At 42.3% G+C, this 19,904-nt stretch overlaps 2 protein-coding genes across 2 annotated transcripts; one reads left to right on the top strand and one right to left on the bottom strand.

Moving 5' to 3' along the window:
• The first annotated feature begins 5,332 nt into the window (after window positions 1-5,332).
• Window positions 5,333-6,056, top strand: LOC104426726 (glutaredoxin-C13). Its single transcript, XM_010039869.3, has one exon. The coding sequence runs from the start codon at window positions 5,462-5,464 to the stop codon at window positions 5,780-5,782; it is 321 nt and encodes a 106-aa protein (XP_010038171.1). The 5' UTR covers window positions 5,333-5,461; the 3' UTR covers window positions 5,783-6,056.
• Window positions 6,057-12,118: 6,062 nt separating this feature from the next.
• On the bottom strand, window positions 12,119-16,054 carry LOC104426725 (protein TRANSPORT INHIBITOR RESPONSE 1). The gene is made up of 3 exons (XM_010039868.3): window positions 15,366-16,054; window positions 13,706-14,198; window positions 12,119-13,368 (listed from the first exon to the last, which is right to left on the bottom strand). The coding sequence occupies exons 1-3, from the start codon at window positions 15,818-15,820 to the stop codon at window positions 12,571-12,573; spliced, it is 1,746 nt and encodes a 581-aa protein (XP_010038170.1). The 5' UTR covers window positions 15,821-16,054; the 3' UTR covers window positions 12,119-12,570.
• Between the last annotated feature and the right edge of the window lie 3,850 nt (window positions 16,055-19,904).

Below are 19,904 nucleotides of genomic sequence, written 5' to 3'. Positions count from 1 at the left end.
AATATCTTTTTTTTTTTTACATTTCATTTTCTTTTCTTTTCTTTTTTTAGTTCAAAGAGCCGATTGAGGACCGGCGACCTCTGCCAACCATTAACCGAGGGCCAACCCAACCCCTATGTGAGGGCCTCAAAGCCCTCGCCAACCGCAAGCAAGGGGTTGCAGCCCCTTGCTGAGGCCAGTGAGTACATCACAAGTCCTCACTATGGCCTATGAAGGCGTAGCAAATTGTGGCCAACAAGGGCCTAGGCAAGTGCCATCATGCCCTCGCTATGGCCGATGAGGGCTTAAGCAAGGGCTACAACTCTTGCCCTTAGCCGACGAGGGCTTCGTGGCCCTCAGCCAATGGCTAGTAAACCCCGACTCCCTTTCAAACCAAAAAAGAAAAGAAAGAAAAGAAAAGGGAAAAAATTGAAAAAATATTTAAAAAATTTTAAAATTTGTCTATGTTAATACTCGTCGTGTCACAGGCGACAGCTGGCACAAACTGGAATACCACATCAACAATTTCTAATCAAAATTGGTCAGATAGACTTAATTGACAAAACTCAACTAAGTTTAAAACTCAATTGGTAAAATTAAAATATTTTGGACTCAAGTGAAAATGTAATAACTTTAGGACTTTTTAAATAATTTTTCTACCATTGTTTTCAATTGTTTCCCCTTTGAAAGTTCTTGAAGAAATACTAGAATTGTTATTTAGTATTCTCGTTTTAGCCTTTGTTATATCCCAGAAATTTTTGTTAGTGATCATTAGTAACATTGTGAGACAATTAATTCTTCAAAAACAGTATATTCATGCCTCAAAGTTTGATGGCATTCTTCCTAATTGATTGATTTTCCCAACGCCGTTGCCATAGACTACCGCTACAAGCCCTCATGGACGCAACTCCGCGCGATTGTCACTACCATCGCCACCAATTTTTCCTGACTCGACAACTTTGTTGCCTCTCTCTCTCTCTCTCTCTCTCTCTCTCTCTCTCTCTCTCTCTCTCCCCATGTGTAGAGGTCGCGATTCGCAAAGCTATGGAGGTTGAGGCCTTAGTTGATTAACTCGCACGAAGGTCGCGGGACGTCAGCATTCAAGATCTTCAACGAAGGTCACAATCTAAGTCACCAACCTCGATCAAGTTTTGGAGAGAGAGAAAGAGTAGTAAGCAAAGAGGACAAGGCTTGGGTTGAGCGACGCGAGCAAAAGTTGGTTATTGTCTGTGAGATACATTAGATTTGGCCAATCAATTTTCTTGATGATGTGTCACCGGTAATCATTTAAAGAGAGTAAATTTAATCTAGGAAAATGACACTATAAATATCATAACTTTTGTATAATACTCATTTTAGTATCGAAACTTTTTGAACAAACACTTAAATATTAGTTGGATAAAAAATTGATTATTTTTAGTGCCATTAGAGATTTGAGTGGCCGAAAAATCCGAAATGACATTATTTTAAAATAAACGGTCCATCATGGCTTGCTAGTAAAGTGAAGTCAGCAATTGACAAAAAAAAAAAAAGTGAAGTCAGCAAAATAAGAATTAAACGACGTAATCCAACATCTGTTTGCAAAATTCTTTTTTATGAAACCTAATCCCTCATTCTCTCTCTCTCTCTCTCTCCTCCATCTTCAATAACCGCTGACCTCTATCCCAAGCCCCATAGCGTTGCCATCGTCATTAACCTTTTGCTTGGTTGGCAAAGCACCTGTACTACTGTCTTTTTTTGTGAAATTCAGGAAGGCTAGCTAGTGAGAAACTTTCGTTTTGGGTTGGTGCTCTTCAGCTTTGGCCAATAAATTTAAGAGAAGGATTTGTGGTACTGCTCCTGGCTATTAATTTTCTGACTTGTAACTTGTGTGGTAGGGTTCAACCATTATCATATTCAAAGGGTAATCCTACATGTAGTCGATTGAGCATTGAAATCGATCTTCCGTGGATTGGCTAAGTTAGAAAGGATAGCACTGTTTTACTAGTTTAGATGAATATGTCGTTCTGATGATCGAGTCTTGTCTGTCTGTCTTTGTGTCTATATCAAAACGCTTTAGATCAATCCTCGTCCTTGTGCCATTGCCTCCACTCCAGACAGCGCCCATCGGGCTAGCCCATGATTTGTGTCATTGTCTCTCCCTCGAGGCTTATGACCGTCGAAGACAGCGTCGCTAGCCATGCGCGAGACCAGATCTCAGGTGAATCATGACCGGCGAGTCCGGATGTAGGCTGGAAGACATTGGATCCGACATCCCGAGCCCAGATCCAAGGCGCGATGCACAAGGATAAAGGGTAAAGCTCGATGGCTTGGGGATCGATGCTCAGGGCTGCGCTGGTGTCTCAGTGCTGAGCTCGCGACAATAGTAGAGCGACACGAGGCGAGCGTCCTGCTGTCGCGGTGGCCCGAGCTAGGGGAGCCGATTCCTTATCTCTTGGATAGGTTGACTCAGCAAATTTTCTTCGGATGAAGTCGAATTAGTCAGGAGTGCCGCATTGTCGTCTTTTGTCCACATCGGACTTCAAAATTCTTTTTTATTATTCAAAAAGACATGCCGGACTCAAAAATTCAATAAAGAAAAAGGCCATGGAGGATTTTAGCGGAATATGCCACACTCAAGTAATCGAGAAAAAGGTTGTAACACCGAAATGAACTTTATAACGCAGAGAGGCATTTTCAATAAACATATGAGTCAATAACTTCTAAAACATAAAAATCCATGTTACGCATGAGTGAAATCTTCTAGTTAAGATATTAATTTCACCTCCTATATCAAGAAGTTGTCTTTTGTTTTCATTATTATGATTATTAGGTAAGCAAGGATTAAGTTTTCTTCTCTCTCTGTTTGTTGAAAATAAATTATTTGAAAAATATTTTCCTAAATGTCATTGCATATATTGTTTAAAATAATTAGTTAATAAAAAATATTTTTATTATCAATAACAATTTATGTATAAATATTTTCATGGATGATGAGAATGTTTTTTGTTTATTCATTTTTATAAGTAATATAAGCTATCATTTTTAAGAAAGTATTTTTCAGATCATTCATTTTCTACGAAACAAATGCATCATTTATAAGGACTTCAAAAACATGGTTTTTTTTTCATTAAGAGGTAGAATTTCTTAAGCTGAATTAATATTACTTTTCATTTTTACTATTTCTATCTGATGATTGTATTGTGCACTCTGATTAAAATATTTAATTTCTACTAAAATCTCTTTACTCTATGGACTCATGCGGCTGTCTAATAATCATCTGCTACATCCTTGCATCTAGAAAGTTCAACAGGACGAGCTCCATTCGTATAAACTTTCCTAGTTATGAGCAATTCCGGGAGGCTTTTCCGACCTTGTACCTGTAAAGGACAACTTTTATACGTATTGAAAAGGAAAAAGTGGACGTATTCATATATGATATCCACGTGAGATCCACGTATGATGAATAATCCTAACAAACCAGGTCCATGCGAATCCGAGGCGTGTATTTTTCAGGGAAAGATGCGTGTCAAATAGGTGGGGGTGGCAGCAAGAATCTCCTCGCCCACCGAAAGCCCATCTCATATTCTCTCCAAACTTTCTTTTTCCTGGACATTGGATTCTCAGAAGTCGATTGTCGGAATAGAATCTCTTCCCCTGAAGTGACACTGCCTTTCTTTTAGTTTCTCTTTGCTTACTTTTGGTTTGCCTTTCGTTTTTCCTTCCGTTCCTTTGCGAGTTTGTATCTCCCCAGAAGTACCAAAACGAACGGTTCACAGGCTGCACACGTCGTTCAGAATCTTGAATTCATTTACACGTTGTCCGTTTGTAGATTTATGAATCTCCTAGACAGTGAAAGGAACCGCGCAAAACAGGTCGGGCTGGGCCATTGGCGCCATCCAGGCCGGGCTTTGTAACTGAAAAACCTTGTCCAAACCTGTCCAATAGTGCTCCTCGGGCCAATCTTGCTTGGGCAGCCAATGCTTAGGTCCACTACCCAGTACCACCACCGTCCATCAAGCATCATCGTCGCCGCCTCCTTCTCTGATCTCCGCCACAACCATGATAATTCCAATTGGCAACGTCGTCCTTCCCACCTCTCTCTTTCACACGCCACCCAAAAAAAAAAAAAAAAATACATGCTTGATCGCACTCGCAATTATTTGAAAGGTACTTGACCTCAGGCGCCCTTTTGTTCAAGGTCATTGTTCAAGAGTTTGCTATGGACATGTGTGGAAAAGAGTCCCACATAGGACAGACAGAAGAAATTAATTGGTTTAAATGTAACAGCACTAGAGTACGCATGATTTACGGACACGAGCTCTCGGGTGGACATTGAGATACATTCCTTGGTACTTATACAAAACCATATTCCGTCCTTCAAAGTTGCATTTTTTACCCTCCTGCTTACGGTGAGAGAGTTGGAGAGGCAAAATTGTACTCTGAGGTGATTACCTTAAACTTTGTAGTGGGAGAACTATCGCCCTAAGAAAGTGACTTCACACACCTCTTAGCCAAGAACAATTTCGTTCTCCAATTAACTTCATAACATTTTAACCACCGCAAGACTCTCTTTTGTTCATCTAGAAAGAGAGAGAGAAAGAGAGAGAGAGAGGTGGTTGGTTAATGACAAGCATCGATGGCGGTAGCGTGCAATGAATGGCCGATGTTGAAGAAAGAGCTAGCTGTGAGGTACCGAGCAGAATGACTTACAATTCTAGATATTTGAGTAAATTATTCTAACAAAAAAAGAACAAGAGAATTTTAGTCAATCGAGGCTAACTAGATCGGACCGGTTTTCCCCTAATCATAGAGGATCCTTGTGCTCCAACTCATGATTGAGTGATTATTACCCTCAATTTTGACGTTTAATCTAGGGGGTGTCATTAGAAAATTACAATGACCCTGTTTAACTAAGTGGTCCAAATTCATTTTAGGCTGCAAGCAGTAATTGGTCCGAAAATCACATGCAAGAACTTTGATTACACGTACCCAACTCGCACCAGTGATTCCAGCTTATACAGTCTATGATGCCTCTGAATGATATCCAAAGATACCGTTTCCTTCTCGTTAAATGAGCTCCTGCTCACTGAAAGAAAAAACAAATCGTACCAACTTTTTCTTTTACGAGAAGTGACTCCCCCTGGAAACCTTTCTCAGGGTTCTTGGCCCAGTAATTGACTTGTACATTTACACATGAAATTCGTCCGTCCAATGCCCGAGTACTGTGGTCTTTTTCTCGGAAAAGCGACTTTATCGTTTTGTCTTTAGGGGGGAGGCATCTAACACGAGAATTTCCCAAAAGACTGACATGAAAGTCCGCCACGGCCGTCCCTATAAATGCTAGACCTCTCTAGTTCTCACTCGTAAACTGTAGATCTTTTAACAGCTTCAAACCACTCTAATCTCTCTCCCTCTCTGTGTGGCACAATCCCAATCTGTCAATCGAAGAGTCTGTCTAGAAATAGAAAAAAGCACGATCTTCTTTTCCCCTCACTTCTTGATGGAGAAGGTGACGAGACTGGCCTCAGAGAAAGGGGTGGTGATATTCAGCAAGAGCACGTGCTGCCTGTGCTACACCGTGAGCATCCTGTTCCGGGATCTCGGCGTGCAGCCCGAGGTCCACGAGATCGACCAGGACCCCGAGGGGCTGGAGATGGAGAGGTACCTGGCCCGGCTCGGGTGCACCGGGCCCGTGCCAGCCGTCTTCATCGGCGGGAACCTCGTGGGGTCCACCAACGAGGTCATGTCCCTCCACCTAGGCGGGGCGCTCCTCCCCCTCCTGGCGCCGTACCAGGACCATGCGGATCATGCTCTATCCTGAAATGAGTAATCTAGGATTTGAATATGGGCTGATCAAGTTGTGGTATAAGATGGATTAGTGGCTAGGGCTAGGGAAGATTGAGGTCACTAGTGAGTGTGGGCAGTCTATGTAGCTTCCTTGAAGTGGTGAGAATGTACTTTTTATGTAGTTTATAGTTTAGCTTTTTTTGCAAGAATGTATGGAGTTTGGAGTTTCTCATTCCTTCTTTCCCCCTTACTACTTGCAAATTAGCCTTGTAATTTTAAGTTGCCTACCCAGTGTGGAGATCTTTCCATCTCGTTATCATCTCCTAATCCATGTCCTCTTAAGTAGGATGATGACGCACCTCACTTTCTATATAGAAATTAAGGAGAAAAATTGCAAAGAGATGATTCAGGTCATAGCGAATCTAGTCCATAAGCTAATCTCTGATCACGACCTCACGACGGGTTTCGTATCTCAATGTAAACGGAAAACATGGACTAAGTGGTGGAAATCATGTGTGGCAACACCATGTGGCATAAACAAATGATATGATTACGTGAGAGGTGATCAAATGCAAAATCAACTAGAATTAAGGTCCATTCGTTTCGCGGAAAACAACTTTCGAGAAAACTTTTTTCAGAATTTCCGGCGTTTGGATGGCAGAAAATAGATGGTCAAAGAAAATGTTTTCCGGTCAATGGAAAACCTCCTTGTAAGATTGTGGAAAATGATTTCCTTTTTTGAGAAGAGGAAAACATTTTCCATAACTTCTTCCACCTCGTTTCTTTTCACCAATACATTTATTTTTTCTTTTTCTTTTAAAAAAAATCATTTTTCCTTTTCTTTTTTTCTTTTCTTTTTTTCCATTTCATCTTCTTCCTTGGTGGCCTGGTCCACCCACAGCGCCGCCGGCACTAGCCGCCACCCAACTCGAGCCTTGCCCCAAGCCGGCGAGGTTCCGTCTAGCCCAATTTGGCGAAGCCGAGCTCGCCCGAACCCAGCGAGCTCGAGCCTCACAATAACAGGCGAGGCAGAGCCCTGCCGGCCTAGGGTGGAGCTCGAGCCTTGCCAAATCCGGTGAGCTGGCGATGAAGCTCAAGCCCCGATCCAGGCGAGCCTAAGCTCCACCACCAAATCTGGCCAGCTCGCAGCTCGCCAAAGCCCGACGAAACTCTAGCGAGCTTGGGCAAGATCAGCCAAACCTTGAGCTCGCCGAATTTGGCGACTAGGTCTTGGTCAGCCGCCAGGTAGTCGGCCACCGTCAGACATGTGGCGGCGGAGGAAGGAGGAGGAAGGAGGAAGGAAAAGAAAAAGGAAAAATAAAGAAATAATTAAAAATTCATTTAAAAATATAAAAGATAAAAATAATTTTTTGGTCAATTAAAAATATTAAAAGTCAATTTTTGATAATTTTTTTCCAAACAATTAAATTAGCTAACGAACGGTGGAAAATATTTTTCACTCGAAATTTAGGTTTCGGCCGAACACTAGGAAAATAAAGTCATTTTCTGGAAAATGACTTCTAAGAAAATGTTTTTCGAAAATATGATATTTTTCGCAAAACGAACGGCCCAAAGGAGACAGAATTTGCTTAAGCCGCCGGAAAAATATTTTAAAAAATGGGCACAACGACCGTGGAAATTCATCGCCAGCGACTTTTCAACAAATAAATGGAATTTCTTATTACCTTTCCTATAAGGTCAAATGTCAACGGTTCAGCTACAGTAATGGCGAACGGACAAGTGCTCTCATATTTACTCTGTTGCTCTCTAGTAAATGGCTAAATAATCTTGGAGCATAAACACTTGATAAAAAGATAAAAGTCCTACTAAATTAATAGTTCAATGAATATCCCATGTCCGAATATATTATGGGATCTCTCGAAATCTACTGGCTAATATATGTATTTATCTTCTATTTTTCAAATAATTATGGGGACTGAGAGTAAGTGTACTGGAGGAATAGAGTAGGACTGACCAAAAAATAATTATTATTATTATTGTTATTATGGGGACTCACAATTGTCACTATTGAAAAATTATGCAATAACTCCGGTTATCCGGGAAAATAAATCAATGAGACCAAAACCAATAATTTTACAGGATTAGGAATACTCGTGACGTCCAGAAATATCATGCCATGCAATGCGACACATTATATCAAATAAATAGATTTGATCTAAGTTTTAGATGGGAAAAAAAATCATTATTTGAACTTATTGCGCATCTTTAATAATTGAGGAAAGGCCGGCCTGAATCGTCCTATTTTTGTGTCCACTTAATCTGTGTTGTTCAATTTTCAATCCCCATATAAAGATGAGAAGTCGATTTCCAGTTGAGAGAACGGAGATTTAGTGTCCAAGAGTTCACTTTCCCCTGGCCGACGGAGACCTCCAATACTAGATGTGGAAGTTAAGAGACCTTGATTGTCCAATTACACGTGCCGTTCCTACTCCAATTTGCATGTGAGGGGTTTCATGTTACATTGCTTGTCTATGATATTTATATGCTACTTATAAAATTATGGTCCTCTTTTATTTATTGGCTTTTGGATTGAATTTTTTAACAGATACCCATGATAAATTCTGATCTCTCTGTTTTTCCTTTTTAACAATATATGCAGGCAAGTGACTATGTTTTATGTGAAGTCAGAGACAGAGAAGCTGAGGAGAAGGCCAGCCAGGGATTGATTAAGAGAGAAGATGATCATCACACCCGGAACACCAAGAGGAGAACGCCGCAGCGATGGGCGATTGTTCCAACATGGTGATGCAATCTCAATCCGGTCCCGCTAAGTTGGTTGGTGTGCCGAGTCCGAACAATGGAGAGACACTGATCTTTGGATGGGAAAAAACCGCTACTTATGGCGCGTCGCCCCTGCCGGGCGATGGCGATTCAACCCGACCCGTGCATCAACATTGGCCACCCATGGAATGTCGCCTCAGTGGGTTGCTCTGATTTTGTTCTACGGTCTCAATCTGCTCCTACTAATACCGGTGATGCCCTGGGTTATTGCCAGGGAGAGGCAATCAACGGGAGCTACAGCGTGCCGCAGGCAATAGAGATTCAGCTCGATTGAGGCTTTCCTTCCGACAACCTTGTCGACTATGCGACAGCTTCCGGAGAAGGAGATCACACAGCGATAACCAATGGAGTCCGTGCAATAACGGGTTGGTTCTAATTTTGTTCCGCGATCCGAATCTGCTCCTACTACTACAGGTTACATGTCCAGGGCTTTAACAACAGAGGGAGAGTCACCGGTCAAGAAGATAAGGCGAATCGCTGCACGTCATACTCACCGGCAACGGAGATGCAACTCGATCAAAGCATCCCTTCCAACAACTTTGTCAACTATCTGACAGCTTCTGGACAAGACGACAAGAACGATCCATGGATCGCAATGCTGTCTGTGCACATGGGTAAATCGAGAAAGAGGGCTCGAGGGTACTAATGTTGTCCAGCGCGACATTCCCCCTTGAGAAGGGAGTGTCGGACAAGAAATTACATTACAATTACGGTCGCCATCATATATATTCCGGATATGGATGATACAGGATTGAAGTACATGATTCAGCCCGGAATTCGTTCATCTTTCCTTCATGGTTTTCCTAATGTTCATGATTCATGAAGCAAACATACATCATCTCTCGAATGCATAATCTGGGACACAAGGAAGGCCACGTAAGTTCGTTTGGTTTTGATTCCTTCACGTCCTCTGTATCATCGTTGCTCTCCTTAGATGTATTTATGTTAGACATATTATTGAGTTTCTTTCCCACAGTAACAAAAATATGATCGGTTTGATATTCATCTTCAAACAAGATCACGGCGATTTGTATGAAATTATTGAACTTTGCCCTGATGAGCCATGGAAACTAATACATAGGGAAACAGCGACTTACAACAAAATTTGCAAACATTAAGTGGTTACTCGAAATTAGAAACATGAGTCCGAAACCAATCTGGGAGCGGACAACTCAAAACTGAGCACAAGCAAAACATAGCAAACTGGAGACAATCATCAGAAATGATCCTCACATCTCTAGATGACGCAGGAAAAGCCTCGGGAGTTCTCTGATGCAGGAAATTCTCAGTAGACGTAACGAACAATTACTGGCCGCCGGCGTGGAGTGGCGTAGCACGTGAGCATGAGAGCCATAGCAATGACGAGCGCTACTAACAACCCCGGAAACTCTGAGCTTTCTTCACAAGCAAAACACATGCCCTTTCCCATCACAGCAAGATTACAATTCTTGTTTCTTTCGGGCTCGCAGCTCCCCGGAGGATGAGAAGGCGAATTGCAGAAACCTCTGTATGGAGAGAATCCGGTTGCGAAAACCCGATTGCTGTTGAAGATATGTGGAGGTAGACTCGGACATTTAAAGTCTCCACGTCTCGTGCTCTGAAGGTTCCTGTCTTCTTGAGAACCAATGGACTTTTGATGAAAGAAGATGGGTCGTTCTGAATTTGTCACTTTTCAAAAGTTAGGCCGAGATGAATGGTAGGGATCTTTCCCCTTGAGCCTCGAGGAAAATACGAGGAGACGGACTAAAAGTCCACATCTTAAGTCAATAATCGCCCGAAAGTCCGATGTAAACGCGAAGAACGTCTCATCGTTCGATCGCATGGTCAGACTAAACGCGGGAAGAAAAACTCGTGCTTAAACCCGACTTTGAAGTCAATGTATTAAAATCCTGAACAACCAACACCGTCTTGTCTCTTCATACTTTTCTCCTTCTGGCTCGACAAGTCGTGGGTTCTCGTGCAATTCGTTGTTAGGTGGAGCGTGGACTCTCTAGAACTCGCGTTTGATGGTGATCTTGGGAAGAAACTTCCGGAAGGAAATAGACATCTTTAGAGGAATTCCGCTCAGCATATTTCAAGATTACATATTGAAATAATATTAATATCTTTCAGAAGGCTCACGGAGATCGATACATGCCGCCATCGTCCACCGTCGCCCACCGTCGCCTTCACCAGCTGACGCCGCAAATTCTTCCTTCGTTTCTCTATCTGATATTGATTTACATTTTTATGTTGAATTTTGCTATATTGACCTTCCTAATTGTGACTTCGCTTATATTACATTTATAAGGAGACAGGGAGCATGGACTTTCAAGGAAATCTTCATTATAAGTTTGCTTTGTACTCAGTAGAAGCAAAACATGTTAGGGTAACGTCATATTTAGTACTCTAAATTGTACCCTTTTTTCTGCAATCTGAGTCTTCGCATTCTCAAATCGCACAACCGTCTCATTTATTTTCCGACATTGAGTGATCGAGGATGTGTGGCCTGGCGCCATCGAGTGACATGAGGTCATCCAACCTCAATTGGTGGTTGCAAGCCGCACGCCTAGGTTGGTGGCACCTCAAGACTCGCCGAGCTGTCCTCGCTCGACTCTCTCCTTTTTTCTCGTATTTCCTAGCTTTTTCCTTGTTCTCTTAATTAGAACCAATCTTAGAATACAAGCTCTTTTCTTAACGCCATGTCAGCATAATCAAGCAGTAATGACAACATGATTTGTTGATTACACAAATCATGAATGTCAAAAAGGACTCAATCGCACGAACTGGAAAATATAAAGACTCAAAAGTGCACAATTAACAAAAAGTGGAGGACCACAAGTAGGGAAAATTACTATCCAGACCGACGAGACCTTGACTACAGAGGGGTAATATCCAAGAAGAGAAATAGACGGATGCAGCACGGCAACCAGAGAAAAATCGAATCTTTGCATGCTAAATTGCAAATAGCGACAAATCAGACAGAGTCCTCCCCTATCACTTGTACATGAACTGTTGCATTGTAGATAAACTGCCCATTCAACATAGGTCAAGGTGGGATATTCAGAAGTGATCAGAAGCAGCTTTTGTAATGGAAGTATCAATTTGTCTCATTTCAACCCTAGCGACAAAAGTTGGCATACAGGATGTTTTGCAGACTTGGAGGTCTAAGAAAGTTGAGGTCATTGGTATTGTCCCAATCGAACCTGAATTATCATATTGGAAGACTCGAGAGGAACTTTTGCCATGGGTGCTAGGGGACAACAAACTAAGGACCACCATCAACGAGGCTGGGCAGACAGTCACGACAGTAAATGGCTATGACAGCTAAAGAGGAACAACCACTCGACATGATCTAGAGTGAAGGCAAACCAAGAATCCATCATCAATCTAACAGAAGATTCCATTAGAGACCAACAGATCACCAAAGCACCCATTAGCCACAACCGAAGGAAGACCCACCATCGTCACTTAAGTGGTCATGACATTGCCCATTTAATGAAGTGAAAGGAACTAGGGCAAAAGCTGTGACATGGGAGAATAGAAAGGGGGTGGGAGAGAAGGGCGCATTACGGGAACACGCGAGAACTAAAACCAATGCCGAATCTGATATCTCATTTCCTGAGAAGGTTTCTCACGCATTAACAAGACAAGTCCAATGTCAATTGCCTTAAACGTTTATGAAGTCTGGAAGGAGTATACAACAATGCTAACCCAAATTAAATAACCATGTCTTGATACACATACAACAGCAACAATAACAACAACAACAGCAAAAGCAAAAAGGGTCCTCTTTTATTTAACAATGCATTGGTATCCATAGCTCAGCCAAGTGCAAAATCTTCGGCTAAAGAGCTCTTGAGCCTCCATATACCCTTCCCACAGCTAATGTCACCACCAATAACAGCTGCTAATACTAAGCTAAAAAGAAATTAGACCTGCATGAAAGAGGGCGGTGAAGAGCATGTACCTGCTTTGACTGTCACAGTCACCACACCATAGTGCCACGAGGAAAAAAAGCAAACGGTTGAATGAAAGCTGTCAAGAAGGCCTCAGAGCAGAATCCTCATCCATTGTCCAAACAAAATCAGGCATGTCGAACCTCGGACCTGCAACCGTTCTATAGATGTAAAGCTTCTCGACCGGGCAGCTTTCAGGCCTTGAATCCGGGTGGCCTCTCTCGTCAATGACTTCGACATTAAGCCTGGGCATCTTCTGACCAAGCAGCTTACATGCTCCGAAGCTCACTGAGCAAGAAGACATCCAAAGGGATCGCATTGTCTCCAGCTTTGCAGCATTGGCCAAAAGCGCCTTGTCACCAAACGGGCAGTCCCGGATCTCCAATTTTCTAAGACTGTCGCACCCCGATAGCACATGGTGCAGTCCCAAGTCACTGTCTCCAGCGAATGCCACAGAAAGCATCTCAAGTTTCTTTGCATAAGTCCCTATGTACTCAAACACACGGTCAGTTAGAAGACCTGATAGAGAGAGACGCTGGAGATCCTTGCAGTGTTGGACAATGGCTCCAAAGCCTGTATCGAGTGGCTCATGAGTTATATAATCAGGACAACGTGGTTCAATGATACAAAGTCGGAATCGAGTCATGTTAGGACGGTTCCGAGCTATGGTAAGTAAGGCCGCATTAGACATCTGGCGGCAGAAGTACAAAACTGACTGAAGCTTGGAGCAACCCTCAGACACTGACACAAGGCCCTGCTCCGTTAAAGATACATTTCCTTCACGGTTGAAGGGCTCAGAGGGAAACACCCTCAATTCCCGTAAATCTTTGCAACATGCAGCCAGGGCTTCCAAACCGCTGTCTTCAATATAATCAAGTACCTGAAATATCATATCAATTTGTTTATTGTGTGAACAAACATTTCATTCAGTACCAACAGAAAATTAAAGAGGGGAACAGAGTCTTATCCAATATTTGGGAGACATGCCAAACAGTCCCATGAATATCCAATTACGAATTAATTTATCAGCCATCTTTGATTTCATAAAGTGAGAGCTAATGAAGTAGGAAAGAATTGCAAATCTTGTCCCACAGAAATACTCGGGAAGCATTAATTACTTCATAAAAGCAAAATTCTTTGACTGAAAGCCGAAATTAAGACAAAACACTACCAAAGCAAAGAAAATGTCTTCACAAGTATGCATCAAACAATCATACCCATAAGCGCTGCAGACTGTGACATTGACTGATAAGTTTTGTAAGTTCAGAGCTTTGGATGGTAGCATAGCTCAAGTTCAACGATGTAAGCCCTGAGCATAGGGGATATACAGCTGGAAGATATGCAGGTACCACATCCCAAAATCCAGACAGACTTCTCAGCTCTCGGCAGCCAGCTAGAGCACCAACTAGATTCGAGAAATCATCAGACCTCAGTTCAGCAGAATAAACGCCCGTGCCCAATTCAGCCAACTGTGGGGCCCGTCGAAGTAAATTGGCAAGGCGATCAAGTGGCACGGTGCGGTTGAGTCGGAGAGACCTCAGGTCGGGGCAGCGACTCACCAGGCGCTCCAAGGCAGAGAAGCTTACCTCAGAGCCTAAGCAGGAAATGTTGAGGGATACGAGTGATGTATATGAATCAGGGAAATGACTGAGCCAATGTCCACTCATATCTTCCACTTCACTCTCCCGTAAGTCAAGCTCCCTCAAGTTCCTGCACATGCATTTAGTGCGTCAAATAACGGTGTCCACAAGGATCTTTGCAGAACATAAAGCATAGCCTCGAGTTTTCAAAAATTGTGCTAAACTGAGGAGTTAGTGGGAAATTCGCTCTAAAATGAACACTAGAAGTCGACTAAATTTTGTTGACAAAGTCGCAACTACAGTAGTTCAGGTCAACACAATTGGAAGCCTTTCTAATTAATCTCAGGCATTGGAAAAAGAGATTATACAAATGGTCCATCCATTTCACAGTTTGAAACTTTTTTTCCCCAGTATAGATGTGGTAGAGCCAAGAATTCAAGAAGTAAAAGAATCTGAAAATGACGAAATCAAAAAAATCCAAGATTCTTCTGAGTTATCACTATAAGTAGAAAAAAGGACTGGGGCATGAACAAACAAAAGTCATCCTTTCTTCCAGCTCACTAATTCACAAAAAAATGTCCATGAGAAGAATCTAAAAACCAAAAAGCCCACGCTGTACAAGATGCAGCCACTTGATACAAAGCTGTAACATAAGAGCAGCAAGAGGAAAGAAAATGAAAGCAACGGTGGCTAGATTCTCCATGATATCATCCCCCATTAACATATGCCCTCCAGATCTAGGAGAGAAAGAGAGCAGAAAATAATTTATTAAACATATGGAATAGTAACTTTTGTCAATCCATGGACCAAGAACGGACCAAAATTTCCGGAAAGTAAAGACATTTAGCGTCCGCAAACAATAAACAGGCAGCCAAATGCCCGAATGCAAATGGCAAACAGCGAAAAATGAGAAAAAATCATAGGAGGCACGAGCAGGAATGCGAACGGAACAGAACATCGATAAAAGGGAGGAAAGCAAATCCTTAGGCATCATCATCAACCCTCAAGACCCAGCAAAAGCAATCAAATTTAAAGAAAATCCCAACCGAACAACAAACAACACCCCCAAGAGTCAACAGGCATTACAACTCGCTGACTGCCCATCAAAGAACACGGAAGAAAAAATCCCCGAAAACAACTCAGGAATCGCATTTTCTCGGAAAGATACGAACTTTCACTTCGTTGAGGCATCTGGAAACACGAAATCGAGAAAACCCCTCGAAGCACGCAGACCCTCATTCCCAGAAATCAAAATCCATGAACCCTAAAAGAAACCCAGAAGAAAAGAAAGACGAACCTGCAATTAGCGGCAACAGCGGCGAGCCCGTCGGTCGAGAACCCCTCGCAAGAGGACAAAACCAGGACCTTGAAGTTCTTGAACGAGCGGGCGATCAGCTCCAAGCTCTCGTCGGTGACCACCATCCGCTTGAGCCGAATCTCCTCGAGCCAAGGGTAGGCGCGGGCCAGGGTGGTGATCCAGGGGGAGACGTAGCCGCCCCAGCCCTCGGGGACGAGGTTGAAGTCGGCGAAGTGGGGCTTGCCCTTGAGCTCGACGGATCTCACCTCCGGGAAGCGCCGGACGACGGCCGCGGGGCTGACGGCGTAGCAGTTGCCGACGAAGACGCGCCGCCGGCACCAGCGCTCGATCTCGTACCACGACTTGCACACCAGGGAGACGGCATTGCGGTCCCGGTCGGAGCCGATGAAGGAGAACACGTGCTCCAGCACCTCCTCCGGGAACGAGTACGCCATGAATCTCGGGAGCGAGGACCGGAGCTCTAGCTTCTTCTTGATTGGCTCCGAGGGAAAGGCAAGAGAGAGAGAGAGAGAAGGGCAGAAGTGGTGTTTAGATCTGGACGGGCATATAGAGGCGGAGGAGGGAGGAGGAGGAGGAGGAAGAGCTCAGTGTGAGTTATTTGGTTGTTTTGGAGCTGCATAAAATGGCAAAATAAACATGGGAAGAGGCGGTATGTAAGAGAATGTGAGTGTAGACTCTGCGAGAAGAGAGAGAGAGAGAGGATAAGGAGCTTTCTTTTCTTTTTCTTTTTATTTTCTTTTTCTTTTTTGGGTTTTTTTTTTTTTTTTTTTTTGGGAGGGTCGAGGTGCGATTTTTAGGAGGTGAATGTTTTGGTTCATCCAACACTCAACAAATTACACCGGCCCTATTGTTAATCATTAGGGCATCCATTATAGAAGTTCAGACCTCACAAAGAAATGCAGTGTTTTGAATGGCATGGAACACAAACAATAAAGAAATTAAAGATGTCATTAGAGTTAACATCATAGGAATAGAGCCCCTTTTGAAATAAGCAAGTCCTGAAAATGATATAATTATGTCAATTCCATCTAATCATTTTAAAGATATGGCTAATTCTCGGAGCCCGATTTGACTTATGGAGGTACACTTCCTATTGGAGCTCAAGTTATATCCCAAGAACGCTGAGGATGTCTTAAAAGTGTTATATCATCTCAAATACATGCCCCCGCCCGTATTCGGAAAGCCTTCGCAGAGAAGTGAAATGGAATCTATGGACCTTTCTACCAGCTGGCTCGAAAAAGGTTAAAAAAAAAAGAAAAAAAAACAGATTTACCGCGCGAGAAAAGGAAGATATCGCGATACGGGACGGACGCGGTTCCAATTTATTTATTTTTTACCGAACGGGGTTGGGCGGGGGGTTGGAATCGGGCTACAAGAGAGGAGGCGATCGAGTGCAGCAATCTGCACCGTAGCGGAGGAATCTCATGATTGGGGGGCAATTGCACGGCTGGATTTGAGTGCGGGGGGGTGGGGTGGATGGCGGTGGGGACCACGCAAAGCAAATCGGACAGGGGGAGGGGATGGGGGGAGGGGAAGAGATTAAATACTGCTAGTTATTATTAATAACGGAAATCGTGGAATGATCTGATGTGAAGGTTTTTAAGGGGCATCATGACATCATGACCGTCCAATCATGGGGTCACTGATTTCATATACTGCTCGCTGACTCCCCTGCAGTGTTTTTCTCGCATTTTTCGCTCACACGATGCAACCACTTTCTTTTTTTTTCGTTTATCATATTGTCCACGGGAAAAAGAAAAAACGCATTTTTCAGATCATGATGAGAGAGACCGACGGCCTTGATCTGTTTGACGAATTCATCACCAACTCGACCCGCCAAATGGGCGGATTGGGGTCAAATGACCCAATTCAAATTGCTACAATTACATTGATGCATACAAAATTCGTATAAAACATTTTTATTATATTTAATATAATCTAAGAAAATTCATAGCCAAATTGAAATAAGAGTGCGAAGTTAAACGAAAATAGATCTAAATAAATTGTTAACTTATTTAATACACATACTATTTTGAACTTTACTATTTATAACACATTTACTAAAGATAACGAATCCATATAATAACTCGCCCCATTTAATATGAGTTAAAAAATCGGTTTATGGCCTATTTCGATATATCTATCACACGTCTCGATGTGCTTATGTTACGTCAATTATATTTTTAAAAATATTACTATCTATTGAATGCCGACTGATCTAGTAATATACGTAATAATATTCCGAAATTTGAATATATTTTGTTGGGAATATTCGATGAGTAGTGGATGATCCCCTTCGGGATAAACTCCGTCTTCAATAATTTGTTAAATTGCCTAATAAATAATTGAATTAATAGTGGATAATAGCAAGGATGGGAGAAGTGGTTAAAGAGGGTCTAGCAATGAAGTTGACCAATGTGTGGCGCAAGCTGGCCCTCCCAAAGGGCAAAGGGGCAAAAGAGTAAAACGAAAGTGTCCACGCTTCAAAAAAGGTTACTGAAGAGTGAATTTTAAAATAAAATTTCAAAAAAAAAAAATAAAAGAGAGAGATTAAGGTTACTTTGACTATTGATTTTGCAATTTCGATTTTTATAATATGAGGTAGATACAGTTTAATAAACTGAATAATTAAATGTGGGCAAATGATTTTAAAAAGAAAAAAGAAAGGAAAAGGGGGAATTAACTAAACGGGTGCAGACGACGAGCGCACGTTGCATCTCAATCAAGACCGTCAGATTACTGACTCCCCCTTTCCCTTTCGCAGCGTACGGACAAAGAGAGGATGGTGTAAAACGTAAATACAAGAAACCCAAAAATAGCAAAATAAAAATAAAAAATAACGATTTTTCTTGTTAACTTTCCACACGGAACCCCAAAAAAAAAAAAATTAAGTGTCATTCTATCCCTCGGCAGTGTTTTTTTTTTTTACCCTTCCCTGTAAATAAATTTAAAAAATTAAATGAAAAGCTTGCCGGAAATTTTAAAAAAGGGGAAGCGGGGCCCAGCATTACATCAGGTCCACGTACGTTGGCCAATACCGGAAATAATTGATTCCCTGTGGAAATGACGGGTCCGCCCCTTATCTACTGGCACAGTGGCGCCCTCGCTCCACATGCGGGAGGGGCAATCTCGACCCTCCGATGAAAAGGACACGGTATTATGGGCTGGCACAGTCCTGAGTATGGGATTCTATCGACCTGTCCTTTTTATGTCGAAAAGCTGATGGTTAAAAGATCGGACGGTCCGCGTCCCGGGTCCTTAAAGGCAGCGATCTCCGCCGTCGGTTCGGTCTTCCTGGGGCCTTTGGCGTCCCTATCGATGGGCAACCGTAGAGCTTGTCTCTGCTCTCCCCCCTCCCCCAAAAAAAAAAAAAAAAAAAAAAAAAAAAAAACCTTTTCGGTGGCTTAAAAATAAATGATTGTTATTTTTCTTTGAGGAAACTGCAGAAGGTATTTTCCCCGTTAAAATATTCCGAATTTCTGCTCAGAAATTTAGGGGTGAGAGTCGGTATACGGAAAAAGATAAATATATTATCTTAATTGGGATTAAATAAGTCGTCATGGGCTGAGTTGTTTTGCACGTAAAGTGGGTTTTTCTATATGCTAATCAACCTTAATTAATGTTAACCAATATTAAAAGAGTTCATCAGCTGAGATTTGATTAATGAGTGCCACGCACGGTTCTCCGGGAATCTCTCTTTCCCCCTCGGGTGGTATTAGCTTGGACTTTGCTGTATATTTTGTTGCGACACCACCCGATAATTTAGTTCCGAAGAAAAAAAATTAATGACGCTCCAAGAGAGCTTTGAGTCTCTAGACGTTGTTTAATGGTTGGAGTGGGATTGTTTAATGATGTGGATTCGGTGCCTTCCCCTATTGGTCAGATTTGATTAGTTTGATTAATGATGCTTGGGGACGAATTAATTAGTTTAATTAGTACGACTAATCCCTTGCACGTGAAGAGGGTATATTCAAAGACTAGGATCAGAAAAACATATGGGGGCCAACGTTGGAGAGTGATTGGGGGTCGAGCGAAATGCGTGCGGGGTATCACATGATATGATAGCCTAGCCATCCAACATGGCGATATGTTGCTTAGAACTTTAAAGAAAAATGCATAAAGTTAATCATATTTTTGCAGAATTGAATATTTCCTATAATCAACAACGATCAATGTTATTTAGGCATGCTCGAAGAATGAGGATGGAAAGGAGCGAAGGGCTCGAGATGATTAATTAGATGCCGGTTTGAGGACCTTTTAGCGCTAAAAGATCTTGCACTTTTACTCTCTTTGAAAGAAAACAATATCGAGTGTCGAGTTAGGGATTGAACTTGAGTATGGTTTTTTGTGGCCCGAGCCTATTGATGGTTAGGATGCAAGTTAATAAAAAAAATGGATTGTTTTCGTAGTACCTCATCTTAAATAGTGGTATTGTATTTCGTAATGTGTCCATTTTGTCTGCTTCCATTTTGATCTAATCGACCACGTCTCCCTGCGAACGCCCTAGTGAAATTAATG

This window comes from Eucalyptus grandis, chromosome 11, assembly GCF_016545825.1.
Source record: "Eucalyptus grandis isolate ANBG69807.140 chromosome 11, ASM1654582v1, whole genome shotgun sequence".
Classification (NCBI taxonomy): domain Eukaryota; kingdom Viridiplantae; phylum Streptophyta; class Magnoliopsida; order Myrtales; family Myrtaceae; genus Eucalyptus; species Eucalyptus grandis.
This window is presented reverse-complemented; position numbering and strand designations above follow the sequence as displayed.

Bases quoted from the DNA above. Each gene is read 5' to 3' on its own strand.
- LOC104426726 (XM_010039869.3), top strand. From the start codon at position 5,462: ATGGAGAAGGTGACGAGACTGGCCTCAGAGAAAGGGGTGGTGATATTC.
- LOC104426725 (XM_010039868.3), bottom strand. From the start codon at position 15,820: ATGGCGTACTCGTTCCCGGAGGAGGTGCTGGAGCACGTGTTCTCCTTC. The intron at 14,199-15,365 runs GTTCGTCTTTCT...ATGCATGTGCAG, and splicing joins GCTGTTGCCGCTAATTGCAG to GAACTTGAGGGAGCTTGACT. The intron at 13,369-13,705 runs GTATGATTGTTT...ATGATATTTCAG, and splicing joins ACAGTCTGCAGCGCTTATGG to GTACTTGATTATATTGAAGA.